Genomic DNA, 23,088 nt, shown 5'->3' with positions numbered 1-23,088 from the left:
TCGTCCGTAAACATGTGTTGCGTTCCTGTTAACAACCGTAAAATATAAATTTACTAAATTTATTTGTGTCTCTTTGAGCCGCAAAACAGCACAAATAATTCATCGAGCTGTTCGTTGTTATTATTTTGTGCTTGGACCACACACGTTTGCAGTTACGGGCTTTTGCTGACAAGTGTAATGTGACGGTATTTTGTTGCTTGTCGTTACAGTATGTGGATTACAAAAATGAAGCGGCTGCTTAAGAGGCGACAAGTGCTTTGGGCGCTGGGCGTTTCCTGTTGATCATTTCCGAGTTTTATTTGGGGCTTTAATGACTTTCACGTTCCAAGCGAAAAATTTTAAAGAAGATAAATATAATGATAAATTCGGTATCTGGTGGATTGTGCATTAAGAGGTTTTTAATCAAATGAACAAACAAAAACTCAAAAATCTTAATTCTTGTTTTAAAATCCTCTAATTTAGTACACTGAATAAATGCTTCTAAAGCAAGAAGTCCACCAAATTTCACTACTTTAGGGTTAAAACTGTCGGATCTAAAGATTTTATTGAAAAATTTTAGATTTTGAGTTTGACTTACATTTGACAACATCTAAAATTCGTAATTCTAGATCTAAAATTTTGTAATTTAGAATACTTAATAAACGCATCTAAAGAAACAAGTTCACCAAATTTCATTACTTTACTATCAATACAGTCGAATTTATAACGTTTTCGAAAAATTTCAATTTTTAGTTTTTAGTTTGTTCGGTAGATAGTTTGTTCGCTCTAAAATTTTTGTTTTTTATTCTAAAATTCTGTAAATTGCTATATTAAATAAACGCTTTTAAAGTAACACATTCACCCAAATTGATAACTCTAGCGTCAAAATTTTCGAATTTTCAAGAAATTTTCCAAAATTCAGAATTTCGGATTTTTTCTAGAAATGAAAAATTCTAAAATTTATAATTCGTGATCAATAACTCTGTAATTTAGCACACTTCATAAACGTCTCTTAAGGAACAAGACAGCATTAGCGTCAGAATTGTCGAATTTACAAAGCTTTAAAAAAATTACAAATTTTTCCTAGTCGAAATAAAAATTTCGTGATCTAAAATTTTGAATTTTCGTACACTTAATAAACTTTTCTTGAGTATCAAGTCCACAAAGTTTGACAGCATTCACATTTAAATTGTCGAGTTTGCAGGATCCTAAATAAATTAAATTACGAGTTTTACCTAGTCGAAATCAAAAAATTCTAAAATTTACAATTTGTGATCTAAAATGTAATTTAGTACACTTTATAAACGTTCCTTAGGTAACTTAAACTTAAACTTAGGTAAGTCTATCAAATTTGACAGCATTAGCATCAATATTGTCAAATTTACAAAGCTTTAAACAAAAATAAAATTTCCAATTCTTCCTAGTCGAAATAAAAACATCTAAAATATGCAATTCGTGATCAAAAATTTTGAATTTTCGTACACTTAATAAACTTGTCTTAAGTATCAAGTTCACAAAATTTGACAGCATTCACACTAAATTTGTAGAATTTGCAAGATCCTAAATAACTTAAATTACGAGTTTTTTCTAGTTGAAATCAAAAAATTCTAAAATTCACAATTTGTGATCTGAAATTCTGTAATCCAAAACATTTTATAAACGCCTATTAAGTAACAAGTCCATCAAATTTGACAGCATTAGTATTAAAATTCCCCAATTTACAGAGCTTTTAAAAAAATTAAAATTTCGAATTCTTCCTAGTCGAAATAAACATTTCTAAAATTTGCAATTCGTAATCTAAAATTTTGAATTTTCGTACACTTAATAAACTTGTTTTGAGTATCAAGTCTACAAAATTTGACAGCAGCCACATAAAAATTGTGGAATTTGCAAGATCCTAAATAAATTAAATTACGAGTTTTACCTAGTCGAAATCAAAAAATTCTAAAATTTACAATTTGTAATCTAAAACTCCGTAATTTAACACACTTTATAAACGCCTATTAAGAACCAAGTCCACCAAATGTGACAGCATTCGTATTGAAATTCCCCAATTTACAAAGCTTTTAAAAAAATTAAAATTTCGAATTTTTCCTAGTCGGAATAAAATTTTCTAAAATTTGCAATTTGTGATCTAAAACTCTGAATTTTTGTACACTTAATACACAAAATTTGGCAGCATTCATATTAAAATTTTCGAATTTGCAAGGTCCTAAATAAATTAAATTACGAGTTATTCCTAGTCGAAATAAAAAAATTCTAAAATTTGCAATTTGTGATCAAAAATTTTGTAATTTAGTTCACTTTATGAGCGCTTTTTTAGTAACAAGTCTACCAAATTTGACAGCATTAGCGTCAATATTGTCGAATTTACAAAGCTTTAAAAAAAATGAAATTTTGAATTCTTACAAATCGAAATAAAAACTTCTAAAATTTGCAATTCGTGATATAAAATTTTGAAGTTTCTTACACATAATAAACTTGTCTTCGACCACAAAATTTGGCAGCATTCATATTAAATTTGTCGAATTTCTAAGATCCTAAATAAATTAAATTACGAGTTTTTCCTAGTCGAAATTAAAAAATTCTAAAATTTGCAATTTGTGATCTAAAATTCTGTAATTTAGTTCACTTTATAAGCGCTATTTTAGTAACAAGTTTACCAAATTTGACAGCATTAGCATCATTATAGTCGAATTTACAAAGCTTTAAAAAAAATGAAATTTTGAATTGTTACAAGTCGAAATAAAAAATTCTAATATTTGCAATTCGTGATATAAAATTTTGAAGTTTCTTACACATAATAAACTTGTCTTCGACCACAAAATTTGGCAGCATTCATATTAAATTTGTCGAATTTCTAAGATCCTAAATAAATTAAATTACGAGTTTTTCCTAGTCGAAATAAAAAAATTCTAAAATTTGCAATTTGTGATCTAAAATTCTGTAATTTAGTTCACTTTATAAGCGCTTTTTTAGTAACAAGTTTACCAAATTTGACAGCATTAGCATCAATATAGTCGAATTTACAAAGCTTTAAAAAAAATGAAATTTTGAATTCTTACAAGTCGAAATATAAAATTCTAATATTTGCAATTCGTGATATAAAATTTTGAATTTTCGTACACTTAATAATTTTGTCTTAAGTATCAAGTCCACAAAATTTGACAGCATTCACATTAAAATTGTCGAATTTCTAAGATCCTAAATAAATTAAATTACGAGTTTTTCCTAGTCGAAATAAAAAAATTCTAAAATTTGCAATTTGTGATCAAAAATTCTGTAATTTAGTTCACTTTATAAGCGCTTTTTTAGTAACAAGTTTACCAAATTTGACAGCATTAGCATCAATATAGTCGAATTTACAAAGCTTTAAAAAAAATGAAATTTTGAATTCTTACAAGTCGAAATATAAAATTCTAATATTTGCAATTCGTGATATAAAATTTTGAATTTTCGTACACTTAATAATTTTGTCTTAAGTATCAAGTCCACAAAATTTGACAGCATTCACATTAAATTTGTCGAATTTCTAAGATCCTAAATAAATTAAATTACGAGTTTTTCCTAGTCGAAATAAAAAAATTCTAAAATTTGCAATTTGTGATCTAAAATTCTGTAATTTAGTTCACTTTATAAGCGCTTTTTTAGTAACAAGTTTACCAAATTTGACAGCATTAGCATCAATATAGTCGAATTTACAAAGCTTTAAAAAAAATGAAATTTTGAATTCTTACAAGTCGAAATATAAAATTCTAATATTTGCAATTCGTGATATAAAATTTTGAATTTTCGTACACTTAATAATTTTGTCTTAAGTATCAAGTCCACAAAATTTGACAGCATTCACATTAAAATTGTCGAATTTCTAAGATCCTAAATAAATTAAATTACGAGTTTTTCCTAGTCGAAATAAAAAATTCTAAAATTTGCAATTTGTGATCTAAAATTCTGTAATTTAGTTCACTTTATAAGCGCTATTTTAGTAACAAGTTTACCAAATTTGACAGCATTAGCATCAATATAGTCGAATTTACAAAGCTTTAAAAAAAATGAAATTTTGAATTGTTACAAGTCGAAATAAAAAATTCTAATATTTGCAATTCGTGATATAAAAATTTTGAATTTTCGTACACTTAATAATTTTGTCTTAAGTATCAAGTCCACAAAATTTGCCAGCATTCACATTAAAATTGTCGAATTTCTAAGATCCTAAATAAATTAAATTACGAGTTTTTCCTAGTCGAAATAAAAAATTCTAAAATTTGCAATTTGTGATCTAAAATTCTGTAATTTAGTTCACTTTATAAGCGCTTTTTTAGTAACAAGTTTACCAAATTTGACAGCATTAGCATCAATATAGTCGAATTTACAAAGCTTTAAAAAAAATGAAATTTTGAATTGTTACAAGTCGAAATAAAAAATTCTAATATTTGCAATTCGTGATATAAAAATTTTGAATTTTCGTACACTTAATAATTTTGTCTTAAGTATCAAGTCCACAAAATTTGCCAGCATTCACATTAAAATTGTCGAATTTCTAAGATCCTAAATAAATTAAATTACGAGTTTTTCCTAGTCGAAATAAAAAATTCTAAAATTTGCAATTTGTGATCTAAAATTCTGTAATTTAGTTCACTTTATAAGCGCTATTTTAGTAACAAGTTTACCAAATTTGACAGCATTAGCATCAATATAGTCGAATTTACAAAGCTTTAAAAAAATGAAATTTTGAATTCTTACAAGTCGAAATAAAAAATTCTAATATTTGCAATTCGTGATATAAAAATTTTGAATTTTTGTACACTGAATAATTTTGTCTTAAGTATCAAGTCCACAAAATTTGACAGCATTCACATTAAATTTGTCGAATTTCTAAGATCCTAAATAAATTAAATTACGAGTTTTCCTAGTCGAAATCAAAAAATTCTAAAATTTGCCATTTGTGATCTAAAATTTTGTAATTTAGTACACTTTATAAACGCCTCTTTAGTAACAAGTCCACCAAATTTATCAGCATTAGCATCAAAATTGTCGAGTTTACAAAGCTTTTAAAAAAATTAAAATTACGAATTTTTCCTAGTCGAAATAAAAATTTCTAAAATTTGCAATTCGTGATCTACAATTTTAAATTTTCGTACACTTAATAAACTCGTCTTAAGTATCAAGTTCACAAAATTTGACAGCATTAACATCAAAATTGCCAAATTTACAGCGCTTTTTTGGGGACACGAGATTAGTTTTTCAAAAATATCGCAAAAAGTATTTTTCCTAGTTTCATGATTCTTAAGAAAGCTTATTAAATAAGTTTTCCAAACCACTACCAAACACTCCCATAACTTTCTAAATTTTAATAAATTTTAATAAAAAAGCGCAGAGGAAAGAAATTTTTGTGTAGCAGAATATTTCCGAATTCAATACATTTTTTTTTCCAAAATTACGTTCTGGACATGATAGGTCACAACGCAATTTACTTGTTATTCGAAAATGTTACAAACATAAATAAAACTGCGAGGAGCGCTCGGCCGATATAAATTTCTCCGAACATTTATTTGAATTTGTAAATATAGACTCGTTGGAATATAAATCTTATTATTATTTATTTAGTTATTTCCAGATGAAATCTCGCAGTGTTTTACTTTAATAAAAGTAAAGTAGGTGCAATAAACAACTCACTACCCCTAAATACTCCCGATAAATGTTATTATAATTTCAAAAATGTGGCCCGGAAGCGCCCAAAGTCCTTTTACGACGTTTATCCGCCACCCCAAACGCTAATCAAAATATAATAACCGCGGCGCGTCCTCATTTAGCAAAGTGTAAAATAACAAACGAATAAGCCCTTAATGATGACACATGACTTATTTACAGTGTGTTTAACGACAAACTAAGCCTATTTATTGCCTCCTGTGTTTACAAATTGTCACAGATATTATATCGCTCGAACACCAATGTTTTGTCAGGATGCAGCAGACTTGAGGGCGTCTCCATCCAGTAGTGGGGATAAACCCGACTTAAGCTAAGATGAATTAGACAAAATTTAGTCCAATGTCCTTCCACACAGTCAATAAACGTGGCTCCGTTCCTGAAATGTACTCTCTTCAGCAGTACGACCCGTGCTTTTGCGACCAATACAACCCTCTGGTCAGTCAGAGACTTTTCAACCCTTATTTCCCACATCTCTGGTTTCCACTGCCGGTCAAATTGCAGCAACCGCGGCCGGAGAAACCACCCTATTCGTACATCGCCCTTATTGCGATGGCCATCAGTTCTTCGCCGAAGGAGAGGCTCACACTTAGTGGTATCTACAGGTTCATTATGGATAATTTTCCGTACTACAGAGAGAACAAGCAGGGGTGGCAGAATTCGATTAGACATAATTTGAGTTTGAATGATTGTTTCGTCAAAGTGCCGAGGGATAAAGTGTCACCTGGGGGGCCTGAACAGGCGGGAGGGAAAGGGAGTTATTGGATGTTGGATCCGAAGGCTGCTAATATGTTTGAAAAGGGGAATTATAGAAGAAGGAAGACGAGGAGGCAGAGAATTGCGGATTGCACAGCGAGTTTGTACCAGGTAAGGATGTGAACCAAATGGTGATAGTGAGTGAAGAAGAAAAAGTTCTTTTCAATTGGTTTGCTTCTTTGGCTGTCATTGAAGACATTTCGTTTTTTGCTCAAAAATTTGACTGTACGAGGACCACAACTGAGTTTCGATATTTTAGATAAAACATAAATTTCTAAAAATTCTGTTTTTTGCTCCAAAATTTTGTAACTTGGTACAGTTGATTAACAGGTTAAAAGTAGTAAAGCCTGTAAATTTTACTGTTCGGTTATTAAAACTGTCAAAGTTACAAAATTTTATCGAAATCGCAGAAATTTTTGGCTCATCAGAAAATAAAAATTTTCAAAAACTAGTTTTTTTGCTCTAAAATTTTGAAATTTGCCACAATAGATTAACAGGTCAATTGTAGTAAAACCTGTAAATTTTACAATTTTGGGGCTAAAACTGTTAGAATTACGAAATTTTATCGAAAACGACTGAAATTTTTGGTTCGTCTGAAAACAGGAATTTCTAATAATTTGGCTTTTTGCTCTAAAATTTTGTAATTTGGCACAACTGATTATAAAGTCAAAAGTAGTAAGTCCTGTAAATTTTACTATTCGAGAACTAAAACTGGCAAAGTTACAAAAAATTTTATCGAAATCGACAGAAATTTTTGACTCATCTGAAAATTAAAATTTTCAAAAACTAGGTTTTCAGCTCTAAAATTTTGAAATTTGTCACAATAGATTAACAAGTCAATAGTAGTGAAACCTGTAAATTTTACAATTTTGGGACTAAAACTTACAGAATTACGAAATTTTATCGAAAACGGCTGAAATTTTTGGTTCATCTGAAAGCAGGAATTTCTAATAATTCGGGTTTTTGCTCTGAAATTTTGTAATTTGGCACAACTGATTATAAAGTCAAATGTAGTAAATACTGTAAATTTTACTATTCGAGGACCAAAACTTGCAAAGTTACAAGAAATTTTATCGAAATCGACAGAAATTGTTGGATCATCTGAAAATAAACATTTTCAAAAACTAGGTTTTTTGCTCTAAAATTTTGAAATTTGTCACAATAGATTAACAAGTCAATAGTAGTAAAACCTGTAAATTTTACAATTTTGGGACTAAAACTTACAGAATTACGAAATTTTATCGAAAACGGCTGAAATTTTTGGTTCATCTGAAAGCAGGAATTTCTAATAATTCGGGTTTTTGCTCTGAAATTTTGTAATTTGGCACAACTGATTATAAAGTCAAATGTAGTAAATACTGTAAATTTTACTATTCGAGGACCAAAACTTGCAAAGTTACAAGAAATTTTATCGAAATCGACAGAAATTGTTGGATCATCTGAAAATAAACATTTTCAAAAACTAGGTTTTTTGCTCTAAAATTTTGAAATTTGTCACAATAGATTAACAAGTCAATAGTAGTGAAACCTGTAAATTTTACAATTTTGGGACTAAAACTTACAGAATTACGAAATTTTATCGAAAACGGCTGAAATTTTTGGTTCATCTGAAAGCAGGAATTTCTAATAATTCGGGTTTTTGCTCTGAAATTTTGTAATTTGGCACAACTGATTATAAAGTCAAAAGTAGTAAATCCTGTGAATTTTACTATTCGGGAACCAAAAGTGGCAAAGTTACGAAATTTTATCGAAATCGACAGAAATTTTTTGCTCAACTAAAAATTAAAATTTCCAAAAACTAAGTTGTTTGCTTAAACATTTTGAAATTTAGTACAGTTGCTTAACGAGCCAAAAGTATTAAAACCTGAAAATTTGACAATCTAGGGACTGAAACTCCTAAAGTTACAAAATTTTATTGAAATCAACGAAAATTTTTGGTCGCCTGAAAATAAAAATTTTCAAAAACTAGGTTTTTTTTTCTAAAATTTTGAAATGTGGCACAGTTGATTAACAGGTCAAAAGAAGTAAAACCTGTAAATTTAACAATCTGGGGACTCAAACTGCCAAAGCTGCAAAGTTTTATTGAAATTTTTGGCTCATCTGAAAATATTTAAAAAAATTCGAAATTTACGGTTTTTGCTCTAAAATGTAGTAACTTGGCACAGTTTAGTAACAAGTCAAAAATAATAAAACCTATAAATTTAATTGTTCGGGTACCAAAACTGGCAAAGTTACGAGGAATTTTATCGAAATCGACAGAAATTTTTGGCACATCTGAAAATAAAAATTTTTAAAAACTAGGTTTTTAGCTTTAAAATTTTTAAATTTGGCACAGTTGATTGATAGATCAAAAGTAATAAAATCTGTGAATTTTACAATCTGACGACTAAAACTGCCAAGGTTACGAAATTTTATCGAAATTAGCAGAAATGATTAGCTCATTCTAAAAAAAAATTTCAAAACTGGGTTTATGGCTCTAAAATTTTGAAACTTGGCACAGTTGATTGACAGATCAAAAGTAGTAAAACCTGTAAATTTTACATTCGGGGGTCTAAAATTGTCAAAGTTACGAAATTTTATTAAAGATGGCAGAAATGTTTGGTTCATCCAAAAACAAACATTTTAAAAAATTGGGTTCATTAGTCTAAAATTTGGTTATTTGGCTCAGTTGATTAGCAAGTCAAAAGTAGTAAAGCTTGTAAATTTTACTGTTCGGGCAACAAAACTGGCAGAGTTAGGAAGTTATATCGAAATCGGCCGAAATGATTGGCTTACCTAAAAATAAAAATTTTCAAAAACTAGGTTTTTTGCTCTAAAATTTTGTAAACTAGTCAAAAGTAGTAAAATTTCGAAATTTGTTCGAAGACAAAAAATAACAAGGTGAAAAAATTAAAATTCGAACAACAAATTTGATTTGACGCAGTTCTGGTGTTTGTTGATTTGTGTTTAAAAATGACTTTTCTTCGAATTTTGCTGGATCGGAGTGAAAAGTATCTAATGGAAAGATTTGGGCTGAGCAGAGTCCGAAAAAATAAACACAGCGCAAACACAAATAGGATAAGAATAGCATAAGAATGAAAATCAAACAAATATAAGAAACACGAAAAAGATTTTTTGGACTTCGGTAAACGTGCGGAAAATGAACCCAACTCTGTATATTTAAGCTCCGTTCCTTAAAAGTTTTTCCAAATAAATTTCATCTAAATAAGGTGAAACCGTTAAAACGTCAAAAACAAACAACTTTCGCCATATGGGTTCTGTGTATATATTAAAATTGTCATAAAATTAAGTTGTTGACACTTTACAACCATTTGATTTAACAACCCGCACATGTTTTTTGTTTGAAAATTGTGAATTTTTTAAACAAATCGCAACATTTGCGCGGCCACACCGCTCGCCAGATATTTATTTATGACAAGGTTTTGTTCGTTTTCAGCATAAATTTCAATAATTCTCAGTATTTGTTTATTTGCGCTCGTTTATACGAACATAAAGCGGTAATTGCTTATGAGCAACACTAAATCTTCTTCTTGCACAGATGTTCGCTCGATGGCCGCCAAATCCTCCCAAAACGACGTAATTGCGATATAGTTTAACTCGTGCAAAGTCAATAGCTGCGCCACGGAATAATAAGTTTGAAAAAGTAATTTGTTTTATATTTGGACCTCATTATTTCGGCCTCTGCGCCAAAGTCAGCGAAACAAATTCACTCTGCATCAGCCAGGATAATGAGGAACTTGCAAAATTCCTAAGGAAACTGCCCTCGAATTTTCGTCGAGCGGATTTTTTACGTGTTAAATATCCGAAGAGTTCGTGTTTACTGGGGTTTATGTCGCTGGAAGGATGTTTAAGATCTAATTAAATGGACGTTATTGGGCGTTAATTGCCGAACATCTCTTGGAAGAGTAATGCAAATGACATTGTGCTTTCAGGATTTTATTGCTTTCAATGTTTTTGTTCTGGCTGAATGACACTGAGACTATTAACTGTTTGACTTTCGGTTCTTCCAAGTTTAATGCATCCTGAGCACTTACTTCTGAATACCACATTGAGAGATCCTCTTTTTGTTTACAATAAACTTTTACTTACTCCAGTGTGAGCACCTTTTTCTAATTAGTCTCGTTTTACATTAAATACTTAAGGAAAAGTTTTGGTTTTCTCAATTTTATTTTCCAACAAAATGAACAATAGTTTAAAAGATGATTTGCAGGCATAAGAACAAATTACGAGTCCCCAGGCAGTGAGATTTGAAAGCTTTACTACCTTTGACTTGTTAATCAACTGAAAAATTTCGTAACATTTTCATCTGAAAATAAAAATTTCTAAAAATTCGATTTTTTGCTCTACAATTTTGGAATTTGGCACAGCTGACTAACACGTCGAAAGTAATAAAGCCTCTAAATTTTACAGTTCGCGAACTAAATCTGTCAAAGTTACGAAATGTTATCGAAACCAGTCAGTTTTGGTTTATCTGAAAACATTTTTTTTTTTAAATTTGGTTTTTTGGTCTAAAATTTTGTAACTTGGTACAGTTGATTAACAAGTTAAAACTAATAAAGCCTTTAAATTTTACTGCTCGCGAACTGAAACTGTCAAAGTTATGAAATTTTATTGAAAACGACAGAAGTTTGTGGTTCACCTAAAATTAAAAATTTCCAAAAATTCGGTTTTATGCTCTAAAATGTTGAAATTTGGCACAGTTGATTAACAAGTCAAATGTAATAAAGCCTACAAATTTTACTGTTCGGTGACTAAAATTGTCAAAGTTACGAAATTTTATCGAAAACGGCAAAATTGTTTGGCTCATCTAGAAACAAAAATTTTTAAAATCGCGGTTTTTTGCTCAAAAATTTTGAAATTTGACACAGTTAGATAACAAGTGAAAAGTAGTAAAATCTCAAAGTTTTTCAGTCCGGTGACAAAAATTGCCAATGTTACAAAATTTTATCCTTCGTGGTTCTTATATTTGTTTGATTTTCATTCATATGCTCTTCTTATCCTATTTGTGTTTGCAGTGTGTTTATTTTTTCGGACTCTTCTCAGCCCAAATTTTTCCATTAGATACTTTTCACTCCGATCCAGCAAAATTCTAAGAAAAGTCAACACAAATTAACAAACATCAGCATCTGAGTAAAACTACAAATAAAATTTATTGTTTTGAATTTTCATTTTTGCACCAACTCTGAAAATAAAAATTTCTAAAAATTCGGATTTTTGCTCTAAAATTTTCTAATTTGGCACGGTTGAATATTAAGTCAAAAGTAATAAAGCCTTCAAATTTTACTGTCCGGAGACTAAAACTGCTAAAGTTACGAAGTTTTATCAAAATCGACATAAATTTTTGGCTCATCTAAACACGAAAATTTCTAAAAATTTGGTATTTTGCTCTAGAAGTTTGAAATTTGACACAGTTGATTACCAGGACAAAAGTAGTAAAACCTGTAAATTTTACAATTTTGGGACTAGAACTGCCAAAGCTACGAAATTTTCTTGAAAACAACTAAAATTTTTGGCTTATCTGAAAATATTTTTTTCATAAAATTACGTTGTTTGCTCTAAAATTTTGAAATTTGGAACAGTTGATAAGCGAGACCTGCAAATTTTACAATCTGGAGACTAAAACTGCCAAAGTTACAAAATTTTACCGAAAACGGCACAAATATTTTGTTCATCTGAAAACAAAAATTTCTAAAAGTTCGCTTTTTTGCTCCAAAATATTGAAATTTGACACAGTTGATAAACAGGTCAAAAGTAGCAAAAGCTGTGAATTTTACAATCTTGCGACTAAAACTGCCAAAGTTACGAAATTTTAGTGAAAACAGTTGAAATTTTTGGCTCATCTGAAAATAAATTTTTTTATAATCTACGTTTTTGGCTCTAAAATTTTGAAATTTGGCACAGTTGATTAGCGGATCAAATGTAGTAAAACCTGCAAATTTTACAAGCTGGAGACTAAAACTGCTAAAATTACGAAATTTTATCGAAAACGGCAAAATTGTTCGAGTCATCTAAAAACAAAAATTTCTAAAATCGCGATCAGTTGCTCAAAAATTTTAAAATTTAGCACAGTTAATTAGCAAGCCAAACGTAGTAAATTCTCCAAGTTTTACTGTTCAGAGACTAAAATTGCCAAAGTTACGAAATTTTATCGAAAACGGCAGAAAATTGTGGTTTATCTGAAATAAAATTTTCTAAAATCGCGGTTTTTTGCTCAAAAATTTTGAAATTTAGCACAGTTGAATAACAAGCTACAAGTAGTAAAGTCTCCAAATTTTATAGTTCGGTGACTAAAACTGCCAAAGTTACAAAATTTTAGTGAAAACAGATGAAATTTTTGGCTCATCTAAAAATAAAAAATTTTATAATCTACATTTTTGTCTCTAAAATTCTGAAATTTGGCACAGTTGATTAGCGGATCAAATGTAAAAAAACCTGCAAATTGTACAAGCTGGAGACTAAAACTGCTAAAATTACGAAATTTTATCGAAAACGGCAAAATTGTTCGAGTCATCTAAAAACAAAAATTTCTAAAATCGCGATCAGTTGCTCAAAAATTTTAAAATTTGACACAGTTAATTAGCAAGCCAAACGTAGTAAATTCTCCAAGTTTTACTGTTCAGAGACTAAAATTGCCAAAGTTACGAAATTTTATCGAAAACGGCAAAAAATTGTGGTTTATCTGAAATAAAATTTTCTAAAATCGCGGTTTTTTGCTCTAAAATTTTGAAATTTAGCACAGTTGAATAACAAGCTACAAGTAGTAAAGTCTCCAAATTTTATAGTCCGGTGACTAAAACTGCCAAAGTTACAAAATTTTAGTGAAAACAGATGAAATTTTTGGCTCATCTAAAAATAAAAAATTTTATAATCTACAATTTTGCCTCTAAAATCCTGAAATTTGGCACAGTTGATTAGCGGATCAAATGTAGTAAATCCTGCAAATTTTACAATCTGGAGACTAAAACTGCTAAAGTTACAAAATTTTATAGAAAACGGTAAAATTGTTTGGGTTATCTAAAAACAAAAATTTCTAAAATCGCGATCAGTTGCTAAAAAATTTTAAAATTTGGCACAGCTAATTAACAAGCCAAACGTAGTAAATTCTCCAAGTTTTTCTGTTCAGAAACTAAAATTGCCAAAGTTACTAAATTTTATCGAAAACGGCAGAAAATTGTGGTTCATCTGAAATAAAAATTTCTAAAATCGCGGTTTTTTGCTCCAATATTTTGAAATTTAACACTGTTGATTATCAGATTAAAAGTATTATAACCTGTGAATTTAACAATCTTGGGACTAAAACTGCCAAAGCTACAAAATTTTATTGAAAACAGCTGAAATTTTTGGCTTATTTAAAAAAAAAAAATTTCAAAATTTACGTTTTTTGATCTAAAATTTTGAAATTTTACACAGTTGACTAAAGGGTCAAATCCAGTAAAACCTGCAAATTTTACAATCTGGAGACTAAAACTGCGAAAGTTACGAAGTTTTATCGAAAACGGCAAAAATTTTTAGTTCATCTAAAAAAAAAAATTCTAAAAATTCGGGTTTTTGCTCAAAAATTTTGAAATTTGGGACAGTTGTCTAAAGGGTCAAATGCAATAAAACCTGCAAATTTTACAATCTGGAGACTAAAACTGCCAAAGTTACGAAATTTTATCGAAAACGGCAGAAATTTTTGGTTCATTTAAAAAAAAAAAATTCTAAAAATTTGTTTTGTTTGCTCCAAAATTTTAAAATTTAAGACAGCTAATAACCATCTAAGAAGTAGTATAGCTTGTGAGTTTTACAATCTGGAGACTAAAATTGCCAAAGTTACGAAATTTCAACGAAAACGGCAAAAATGTTTGGCTCATCTAAAAACAAAAATTTCTAAAATCGCGTTTTTTTGCTGAAAATTTTTGAAATTTGGCACAGTTAGTTAGCAGGTCAAAAGTAGTAAATCCTCCAAGTTTTACAGTGCGGTGACAAAAACTGCCAAAGTTACAAAATTTTCTCGAAGACTGTTGCCAAAGTCCAAAAAATCATCTTCATGTTTCTTATATTTGTTTGATTTTCATTCATATGCTATTCTTATCCTATTTGTGTTTGCACTGTGTTTATTTTCCCGGACTCTCAACCCGAATCTTTCCATCCGATACTTTTCACTTCAATCCACCAAAATTCAACGAAAAGCAATTTTCCAACCCAAATCAACAAACACCTGAACTGCATCTGATTATAAGTAAAACTCCACAAAATTTATTGTTCCGAATTTTCATTTTTATTCCAACTCTTGTTATTGCAACTCGCAGTAAAATCCCTATTACAAAATTTAACGCCTCATATTAACGACGAACGTCCATTTCCGTTTCAGCAGTTTCATTCAACAAACGCCGTTTCGCCACTAAAACCGATCAATGAATCGATTCATAGTCTTGATGAAATTTTTGGGCGCCATGTGCGTCCCGACTTTTATTGCCTATTTATTATTTTCTAAATAAGCGGTTTGTTTCACAGGAGCAAGCGCTCAGTCTTGTGACGAGGACGAGCGAGAGCCAGAAGGCCGAAGACGAAGGACGTCCCGAATCCAGGAAGAGCAAGAATTCCACTTTATTTACCATAGAGAATTTAATTAAAACTAACGACTCGGGTAATAAAATTGGTTAAATAAATACCAAGTTCCAGTTTTTCTTTGATGTTAACATGTTTTTTGTGATTTAAATTATTTGGATTAGTTTTTGAGGGTTTCCCAACAAATAAAGATGTTTATATAATCGTGTTTTATGTTTGTTTCTAATATTAGTCATTGAGATGAGTTGTTTTCTAAATTTCTGGAAACTTACAAACTTGTAGAAAAGACAGATCAATTTACAAAATAATAAAACGAACATTGTCTATTTTATGCACCTCTTGGCGGTTTACTAATTTTAAAAGTGTTTTATTTATTTTTACATAACTGGAATCTGTTCATTTATTCGAGCAACATGTGGAAAAGATTAGGTACACATATTTGACATAAATTCCTGAGGTTTAAAGTAAATTAAAAAGAACCGTAAATCACAGATGCGGGGTGACTACACCTAATAATTTGGCTTCGGAAAAGTACACTGACACTTTTAATTTCGCTGATAATTAACGGCTTTTAACGGATTTACACTCTGAGCTCTTTAAAAACACGAAACAAATCCTTTTGAATATGAATTAAAAACAATTAAAGATTAAAGTTCTTTATTTTTGAAAACAATTTTGAAACGCACTAAATTTCGAAATTTCGAACCACAACTGAGATTTGTGCCATCTTCCGGACGGCGGCTGAACTATTTTAGTCATTTTAGTTCGAAATTTGAGCACGAACGCCACTTCATGATATTTCCGCCGACAAAAATGTTGATGGCGCTAGCCATATCGATTTGACAAGGTTGGTAGAACTGGCATTTAGTAGGTAAAGTCCGTTTTTTTTTAAAAAACCACCAACACCGCAATCTTCCCTTGCATTACAACCGGCAACGTTGCCTAGGGAGATTTTTGGTGAGAAAATAATTGTCAAATTTTTGACATTTCTGAAAATTAGGCAGTGTTTCCGTTAAAAACGTTTCTTTTACAGCCTGTTGGATTGCAAATCGAATGATTTATTAGTAAAACGACTCGGCACAGCCTGAAAGGCCGTTTTGTGTAATCAAATTGTCAATTAGGCAGCTAACCTATTTGATTTTATCACCAAAAAGTCACCATCTGCGACGTTGCCGGTTGTAAAGTGGTGGGAGAGTGCGGTGTTGGTGGTTTTTTTAATAAAAAAACGGACTTTATTATATGTATATTCAAATAGTTCTACTAACCTTGGGTACTTAAATTTTAAGCTAATTTCACTTTGTCTCATCGAAAATGCCTTAAATTAATTACTACAGTTTTCAAGTTAAAGTAACAGAGTTTACTGTCAAATTTAAAACTGATAACAGCGGCGGCCGCATTTAAATCAATATTTAATTTGTTAAAATACAAATTATACTGAAATGTAATAAGAACAAATTAAGAGTCTTCAGGCAGTAAGATTTAAAAACTTAGACTCGTAATTAACTGTAAATTTTCGTAACATTTTCATCTGAAAATAAAAATTTCTAATAATTCGGTTTTTTGCTCCAAAATTTTGGGATTTGGCACAGTCGATTAACAAGTCAAATGTAGTAGATCCTCTAAATTTTAAAGTTTGCGGAGTAAAACTGTCAAAGTTATAAAATGTGATCCAAAACGAAAGAAATTATCAGTTCATGTATAAATAAAAATTTCTAAAAATTCGAGTTTCTAAATTTTATCGTTTGAAGACTAAAACTGCTAAAGTTACAAAATTTTGTCGAAGACTGCAGAAATTTTTGGTTCATCAAAAAATAAAAAATCCTAAAATTCGTTTTTCTTTGCTCTATTTTTTTTAATTAAGCACAGTTAATTAACAAGTCAAAAGTAGTAAACCTTCTAAATTTTACAGTTCGCGAACTAAAACAATCAAAGCTGCGAAATTTGATTCAAAACGGAAGAAATTATTAGTTTATCAGAAAATAAAAGAAAATAAAAATTCAGTCTTTTGCTCTACAATTTTGTAATTGAGCACAGTTGATTAACAAGTCAAATGTAATAAAGCCTTCAAATTTTATTGTTAGGGGACTAAATCTGTCAAAGTTACGAAATTTGATCCAAAACCGATGAAATTATATTAGTTCAAAATTTTTAAAATTTTCATTTTTTGTTCTACAATTTTGTAATTGGGCACAATTGATTAACAAGTCAAAAGTAATAAAGTCTCCAAATTTTACCGCTCGGCGATAAAAACTGCCAAAAATTTTATCGAAAGCAGACGAATTTTTGGTTTATCTAAAAATAAAAAATTCTAAAATTCGTTTTTGTTTGCTCTAAAACAAGTCAAAAGTAGTAACAAGTCAAATGTAGTAAAAGCAATTTCCCCAAATTTCATAGCTGTAGCACTAAAAGTACCAAAATTACGAATTTTAAGAGATAATCTTATACTTCGGCTTCGCCTTAAAAATAAAAATTTCTAATAGTTGTGTTTTTCGATTTACAATGTTGCAATTTGGCAGAGTTAATAAGCGATTAAAAACTAGTAATTTCCCCAAATTGCATAGCTGTGGCAATAAAATTACTAAAATTACGAATTTTAAGAGAGAATCTTTCATACTTCGGCTTCGCCTTGAAAATAAAAATTTCTAAAAGTTGTGTTTTTCGATTTACAATGTTGCAATTTGGCAGAGTTAATAAGCGATCAAAAACTAGTCATTTCCCCAAATTGCATAGCTGTGGCACTAAAATTACTAAAATTACGAATTTTAAGAGAGAATCTTTCATATTTCGGCTTCGCCTTGAAAATAAAAATTTCAAAAATTTGTGTTTTTCGATTTACAATGTTGCAATTTGGCAGAGTTAATAAGCGATCAAAAACTAGTAATTTCCCCAAATTGCATAGCTGTGGCAATAAAATTACTAAAATTACGAATTTTAAGAGAGAATCTTTCATACTTCGGCTTCGCCTTGAAAATAAAAATTTCTAAAAGTTGTGTTTTTCGATTTACAATGTTGCAATTTGGCAGAGTTAATAAGCGATTAAAAACTAGTAATTTCCCCAAATTGCATAGCTGTGGCAATAAAATTACTAAAATTACGAATTTTAAGAGAGAATCTTTCATACTTCGGCTTCGCCTTGAAAATAAAAATTTCTAAAAGTTGTGTTTTTCGATTTACAATGTTGCAATTTGGCAGAGTTAATAAGCGATTATAAACTAGTAATTTCCCTAAATTGCATAGCTGTGGCACAAAAATTACTAAAATTACGAATTTTAAGAGAGAATCTTTCATACTTCGGCTTCGCCTTGAAAATAAAAATTTCAAAAATTTGTGTTTTTTGATTTACAATGTTGCAATTTGGCAGAGTTAATAAGCGATCAAAAACTAGTAATTTCCCCAAATTGCATAGCTGTGGCACTAAAATTACTAAAATTACGAATTTTAAGAGAGAATCTTTCATATTTCGGCTTCGCCTTGAAAATAAAAATTTCAAAAATTTGTGTTTTTCGATTTACAATGTTGCAATTTGGCAGAGTTAATAAGCGATCAAAAACTAGTAATTTCCCCAAATTGCATAGCTGTGGCAATAAAATTACTAAAATTACGAATTTTAAGAGAGAATCTTTCATACTTCGGCTTCGCCTTGAAAATAAAAATTTCTAAAAGTTGTGTTTTTCGATTTACAATGTTGCAATTTGGCAGAGTTAATAAGCGATCAAAAACTAGTCATTTCCCCAAATTGCATAGCTGTGGCACTAAAATTACTAAAATTACGAATTTTAAGAGAGAATCTTTCATATTTCGGCTTCGCCTTGAAAATAAAAATTTCAAAAATTTGTGTTTTTCGATTCACAATGTTGCAATTTGGCAGAGTTAATAAGCGATCAAAAACTAGTAATTTCCCCAAATTGCATAGCTGTGGCAATAAAATTACTAAAATTACGAATTTTAAGAGAGAATCTTTCATATTTCGGCTTCGCCTTGAAAATAAAAATTTCAAAAATTTGTGTTTTTCGATTTACAATGTTGCAATTTGGCAGAGTTAATAAGCGATCAAAAACTAGTAATTTCCCCAAATTGCATAGCTGTGGCAATAAAATTACTAAAATTACGAATTTTAAGAGAGAATCTTTCATACTTCGGCTTCGCCTTGAAAATAAAAATTTCTAAAAGTTGTGTTTTTCGATTTACAATGTTGCAATTTGGCAGAGTTAATAAGCGATCAAAAACTAGTCATTTCCCCAAATTGCATAGCTGTGGCACTAAAATTACTAAAATTACGAATTTTAAGAGAGAATCTTTCATATTTCGGCTTCGCCTTGAAAATAAAAATTTCAAAAATTTGTGTTTTTCGATTCACAATGTTGCAATTTGGCAGAGTTAATAAGCGATCAAAAACTAGTAATTTCCCCAAATTGCATAGCTGTGGCAATAAAATTACTAAAATTACGAATTTTAAGAGAGAATCTTTCATACTTCGGCTTCGCCTTGAAAATAAAAATTTCTAAAAGTTGTGTTTTTCGATTTACAATGTTGCAATTTGGCAGAGTTAATAAGCGATTAAAAACTAGTAATTTCCCCAAATTGCATAGCTGTGGCAATAAAATTACTAAAATTACGAATTTTAAGAGAGAATCTTTCATACTTCGGCTTCGCCTTGAAAATAAAAATTTCTAAAAGTTGTGTTTTTCGATTTACAATGTTGCAATTTGGCAGAGTTAATAAGCGATCAAAAACTAGTCATTTCCCCAAATTGCATAGCTGTGGCACTAAAATTACTAAAATTACGAATTTTAAGAGAGAATCTTTCATATTTCGGCTTCGCCTTGAAAATAAAAATTTCAAAAATTTGTGTTTTTCGATTTACAATGTTGCAATTTGGCAGAGTTAATAAGCGATCAAAAACTAGTAATTTCCCCAAATTGCATAGCTGTGGCAATAAAATTACTAAAATTACGAATTTTAAGAGAGAATCTTTCATACTTCGGCTTCGCCTTGAAAATAAAAATTTCTAAAAGTTGTGTTTTTCGATTTACAATGTTGCAATTTGGCAGAGTTAATAAGCGATCAAAAACTAGTCATTTCCCCAAATTGCATAGCTGTGGCACTAAAATTACTAAAATTACGAATTTTAAGAGAGAATCTTTCATATTTCGGCTTCGCCTTGAAAATAAAAATTTCAAAAATTTGTGTTTTTCGATTCACAATGTTGCAATTTGGCAGAGTTAATAAGCGATCAAAAACTAGTAATTTCCCCAAATTGCATAGCTGTGGCAATAAAATTACTAAAATTACGAATTTTAAGAGAGAATCTTTCATACTTCGGCTTCGCCTTGAAAATAAAAATTTCTAAAAGTTGTGTTTTTCGATTTACAATGTTGCAATTTGGCAGAGTTAATAAGCGATTAAAAACTAGTAATTTCCCCAAATTGCATAGCTGTGGCAATAAAATTACTAAAATTACGAATTTTAAGAGAGAATCTTTCATACTTCGGCTTCGCCTTGAAAATAAAAATTTCTAAAAGTTGTGTTTTTCGATTTACAATGTTGCAATTTGGCAGAGTTAATAAGCGATCAAAAACTAGTCATTTCCCCAAATTGCATAGCTGTGGCACTAAAATTACTAAAATTACGAATTTTAAGAGAGAATCTTTCATATTTCGGCTTCGCCTTGAAAATAAAAATTTCAAAAATTTGTGTTTTTCGATTCACAATGTTGCAATTTGGCAGAGTTAATAAGCGATCAAAAACTAGTAATTTCCCCAAATTGCATAGCTGTGGCAATAAAATTACTAAAATTACGAATTTTAAGAGAGAATCTTTCATACTTCGGCTTCGCCTTGAAAATAAAAATTTCTAAAAGTTGTGTTTTTCGATTTACAATGTTGCAATTTGGCAGAGTTAATAAGCGATTAAAAACTAGTAATTTCCCCAAATTGCATAGCTGTGGCAATAAAATTACTAAAATTACGAATTTTAAGAGAGAATCTTTCATACTTCGGCTTCGCCTTGAAAATAAAAATTTCTAAAAGTTGTGTTTTTCGATTTACAATGTTGCAATTTGGCAGAGTTAATAAGCGATCAAAAACTAGTCATTTCCCCAAATTGCATAGCTGTGGCACTAAAATTACTAAAATTACGAATTTTAAGAGAGAATCTTTCATATTTCGGCTTCGCCTTGAAAATAAAAATTTCAAAAATTTGTGTTTTTCGATTTACAATGTTGCAATTTGGCAGAGTTAATAAGCGATCAAAAACTAGTAATTTTCCCAAATTTCATAGCTGTGGCAATAAAATTACTAAAATTACGAATTTTAAGAGAGAATCTTTCATACTTCGGCTTCGCCTTGAAAATAAAAATTTCTAAAAGTTGTGTTTTTCGATTTACAATGTTGCAATTTGGCAGAGTTAATAAGCGATTAAAAACTAGTAATTTCCCCAAATTGCATAGCTGTGGCAATAAAATTACTAAAATTACGAATTTTAAGAGAGAATCTTTCATACTTCGGCTTCGCCTTGAAAATAAAAATTTCTAAAAGTTGTGTTTTTCGATTTACAATGTTGCAATTTGGCAGAGTTAATAAGCGATTAAAAACTAGTAATTTCCCCAAATTGCATAGCTGTGGCAATAAAATTACTAAAATTACGAATTTTAAGAGAGAATCTTTCATACTTCGGCTTCGCCTTGAAAATAAAAATTTCTAAAAGTTGTGTTTTTCGATTTACAATGTTGCAATTTGGCAGAGTTAATAAGCGATCAAAAACTAGTCATTTCCCCAAATTGCATAGCTGTGGCACTAAAATTACTAAAATTACGAATTTTAAGAGAGAATCTTTCATATTTCGGCTTCGCCTTGAAAATAAAAATTTCAAAAATTTGTGTTTTTCGATTTACAATGTTGCAATTTGGCAGAGTTAATAAGCGATCAAAAACTAGTAATTTCCCCAAATTGCATAGCTGTGGCAATAAAATTACTAAAATTACGAATTTTAAGAGAGAATCTTTCATACTTCGGCTTCGCCTTGAAAATAAAAATTTCTAAAAGTTGTGTTTTTCGATTTACAATGTTGCAATTTGGCAGAGTTAATAAGCGATCAAAAACTAGTCATTTCCCCAAATTGCATAGCTGTGGCACTAAAATTACTAAAATTACGAATTTTAAGAGAGAATCTTTCATATTTCGGCTTCGCCTTGAAAATAAAAATTTCAAAAATTTGTGTTTTTCGATTCACAATGTTGCAATTTGGCAGAGTTAATAAGCGATCAAAAACTAGTAATTTCCCCAAATTGCATAGCTGTGGCAATAAAATTACTAAAATTACGAATTTTAAGAGAGAATCTTTCATACTTCGGCTTCGCCTTGAAAATAAAAATTTCTAAAAGTTGTGTTTTTCGATTTACAATGTTGCAATTTGGCAGAGTTAATAAGCGATTAAAAACTAGTAATTTCCCCAAATTGCATAGCTGTGGCAATAAAATTACTAAAATTACGAATTTTAAGAGAGAATCTTTCATACTTCGGCTTCGCCTTGAAAATAAAAATTTCTAAAAGTTGTGTTTTTCGATTTACAATGTTGCAATTTGGCAGAGTTAATAAGCGATCAAAAACTAGTCATTTCCCCAAATTGCATAGCTGTGGCACTAAAATTACTAAAATTACGAATTTTAAGAGAGAATCTTTCATATTTCGGCTTCGCCTTGAAAATAAAAATTTCAAAAATTTGTGTTTTTCGATTCACAATGTTGCAATTTGGCAGAGTTAATAAGCGATCAAAAACTAGTAATTTCCCCAAATTGCATAGCTGTGGCAATAAAATTACTAAAATTACGAATTTTAAGAGAGAATCTTTCATACTTCGGCTTCGCCTTGAAAATAAAAATTTCTAAAAGTTGTGTTTTTCGATTTACAATGTTGCAATTTGGCAGAGTTAATAAGCGATTAAAAACTAGTAATTTCCCCAAATTGCATAGCTGTGGCAATAAAATTACTAAAATTACGAATTTTAAGAGAGAATCTTTCATACTTCGGCTTCGCCTTGAAAATAAAAATTTCTAAAAGTTGTGTTTTTCGATTTACAATGTTGCAATTTGGCAGAGTT

General features: G+C 29.8%; 1 protein-coding gene across 1 annotated transcript; it reads left to right on the top strand.

Annotated features, from left to right (window-relative positions):
- The first annotated feature begins 6,027 nt into the window (after positions 1-6,027).
- LOC148180099 (forkhead box protein C2-B-like) lies at positions 6,028-15,087 on the top strand. The gene is made up of 2 exons (XM_088031062.1): positions 6,028-6,552; positions 14,938-15,087. The coding sequence occupies exons 1-2, from the start codon at positions 6,028-6,030 to the stop codon at positions 15,085-15,087; spliced, it is 675 nt and encodes a 224-aa protein (XP_087887188.1).
- The last annotated feature ends 8,001 nt before the right edge of the window (positions 15,088-23,088 follow it).

The sequence above is a fragment of the Gnatocerus cornutus genome, chromosome 2 (genome assembly GCF_029298725.1).
Source record: "Gnatocerus cornutus isolate USDA-ARS CGAHR chromosome 2, icGnaCorn1.1, whole genome shotgun sequence".
In the NCBI taxonomy this organism is placed as follows: domain Eukaryota; kingdom Metazoa; phylum Arthropoda; class Insecta; order Coleoptera; family Tenebrionidae; genus Gnatocerus; species Gnatocerus cornutus.
The sequence above is the reverse complement of the archived record's forward strand: the minus strand, read 5'-3'. Positions and strand labels throughout refer to the sequence as shown.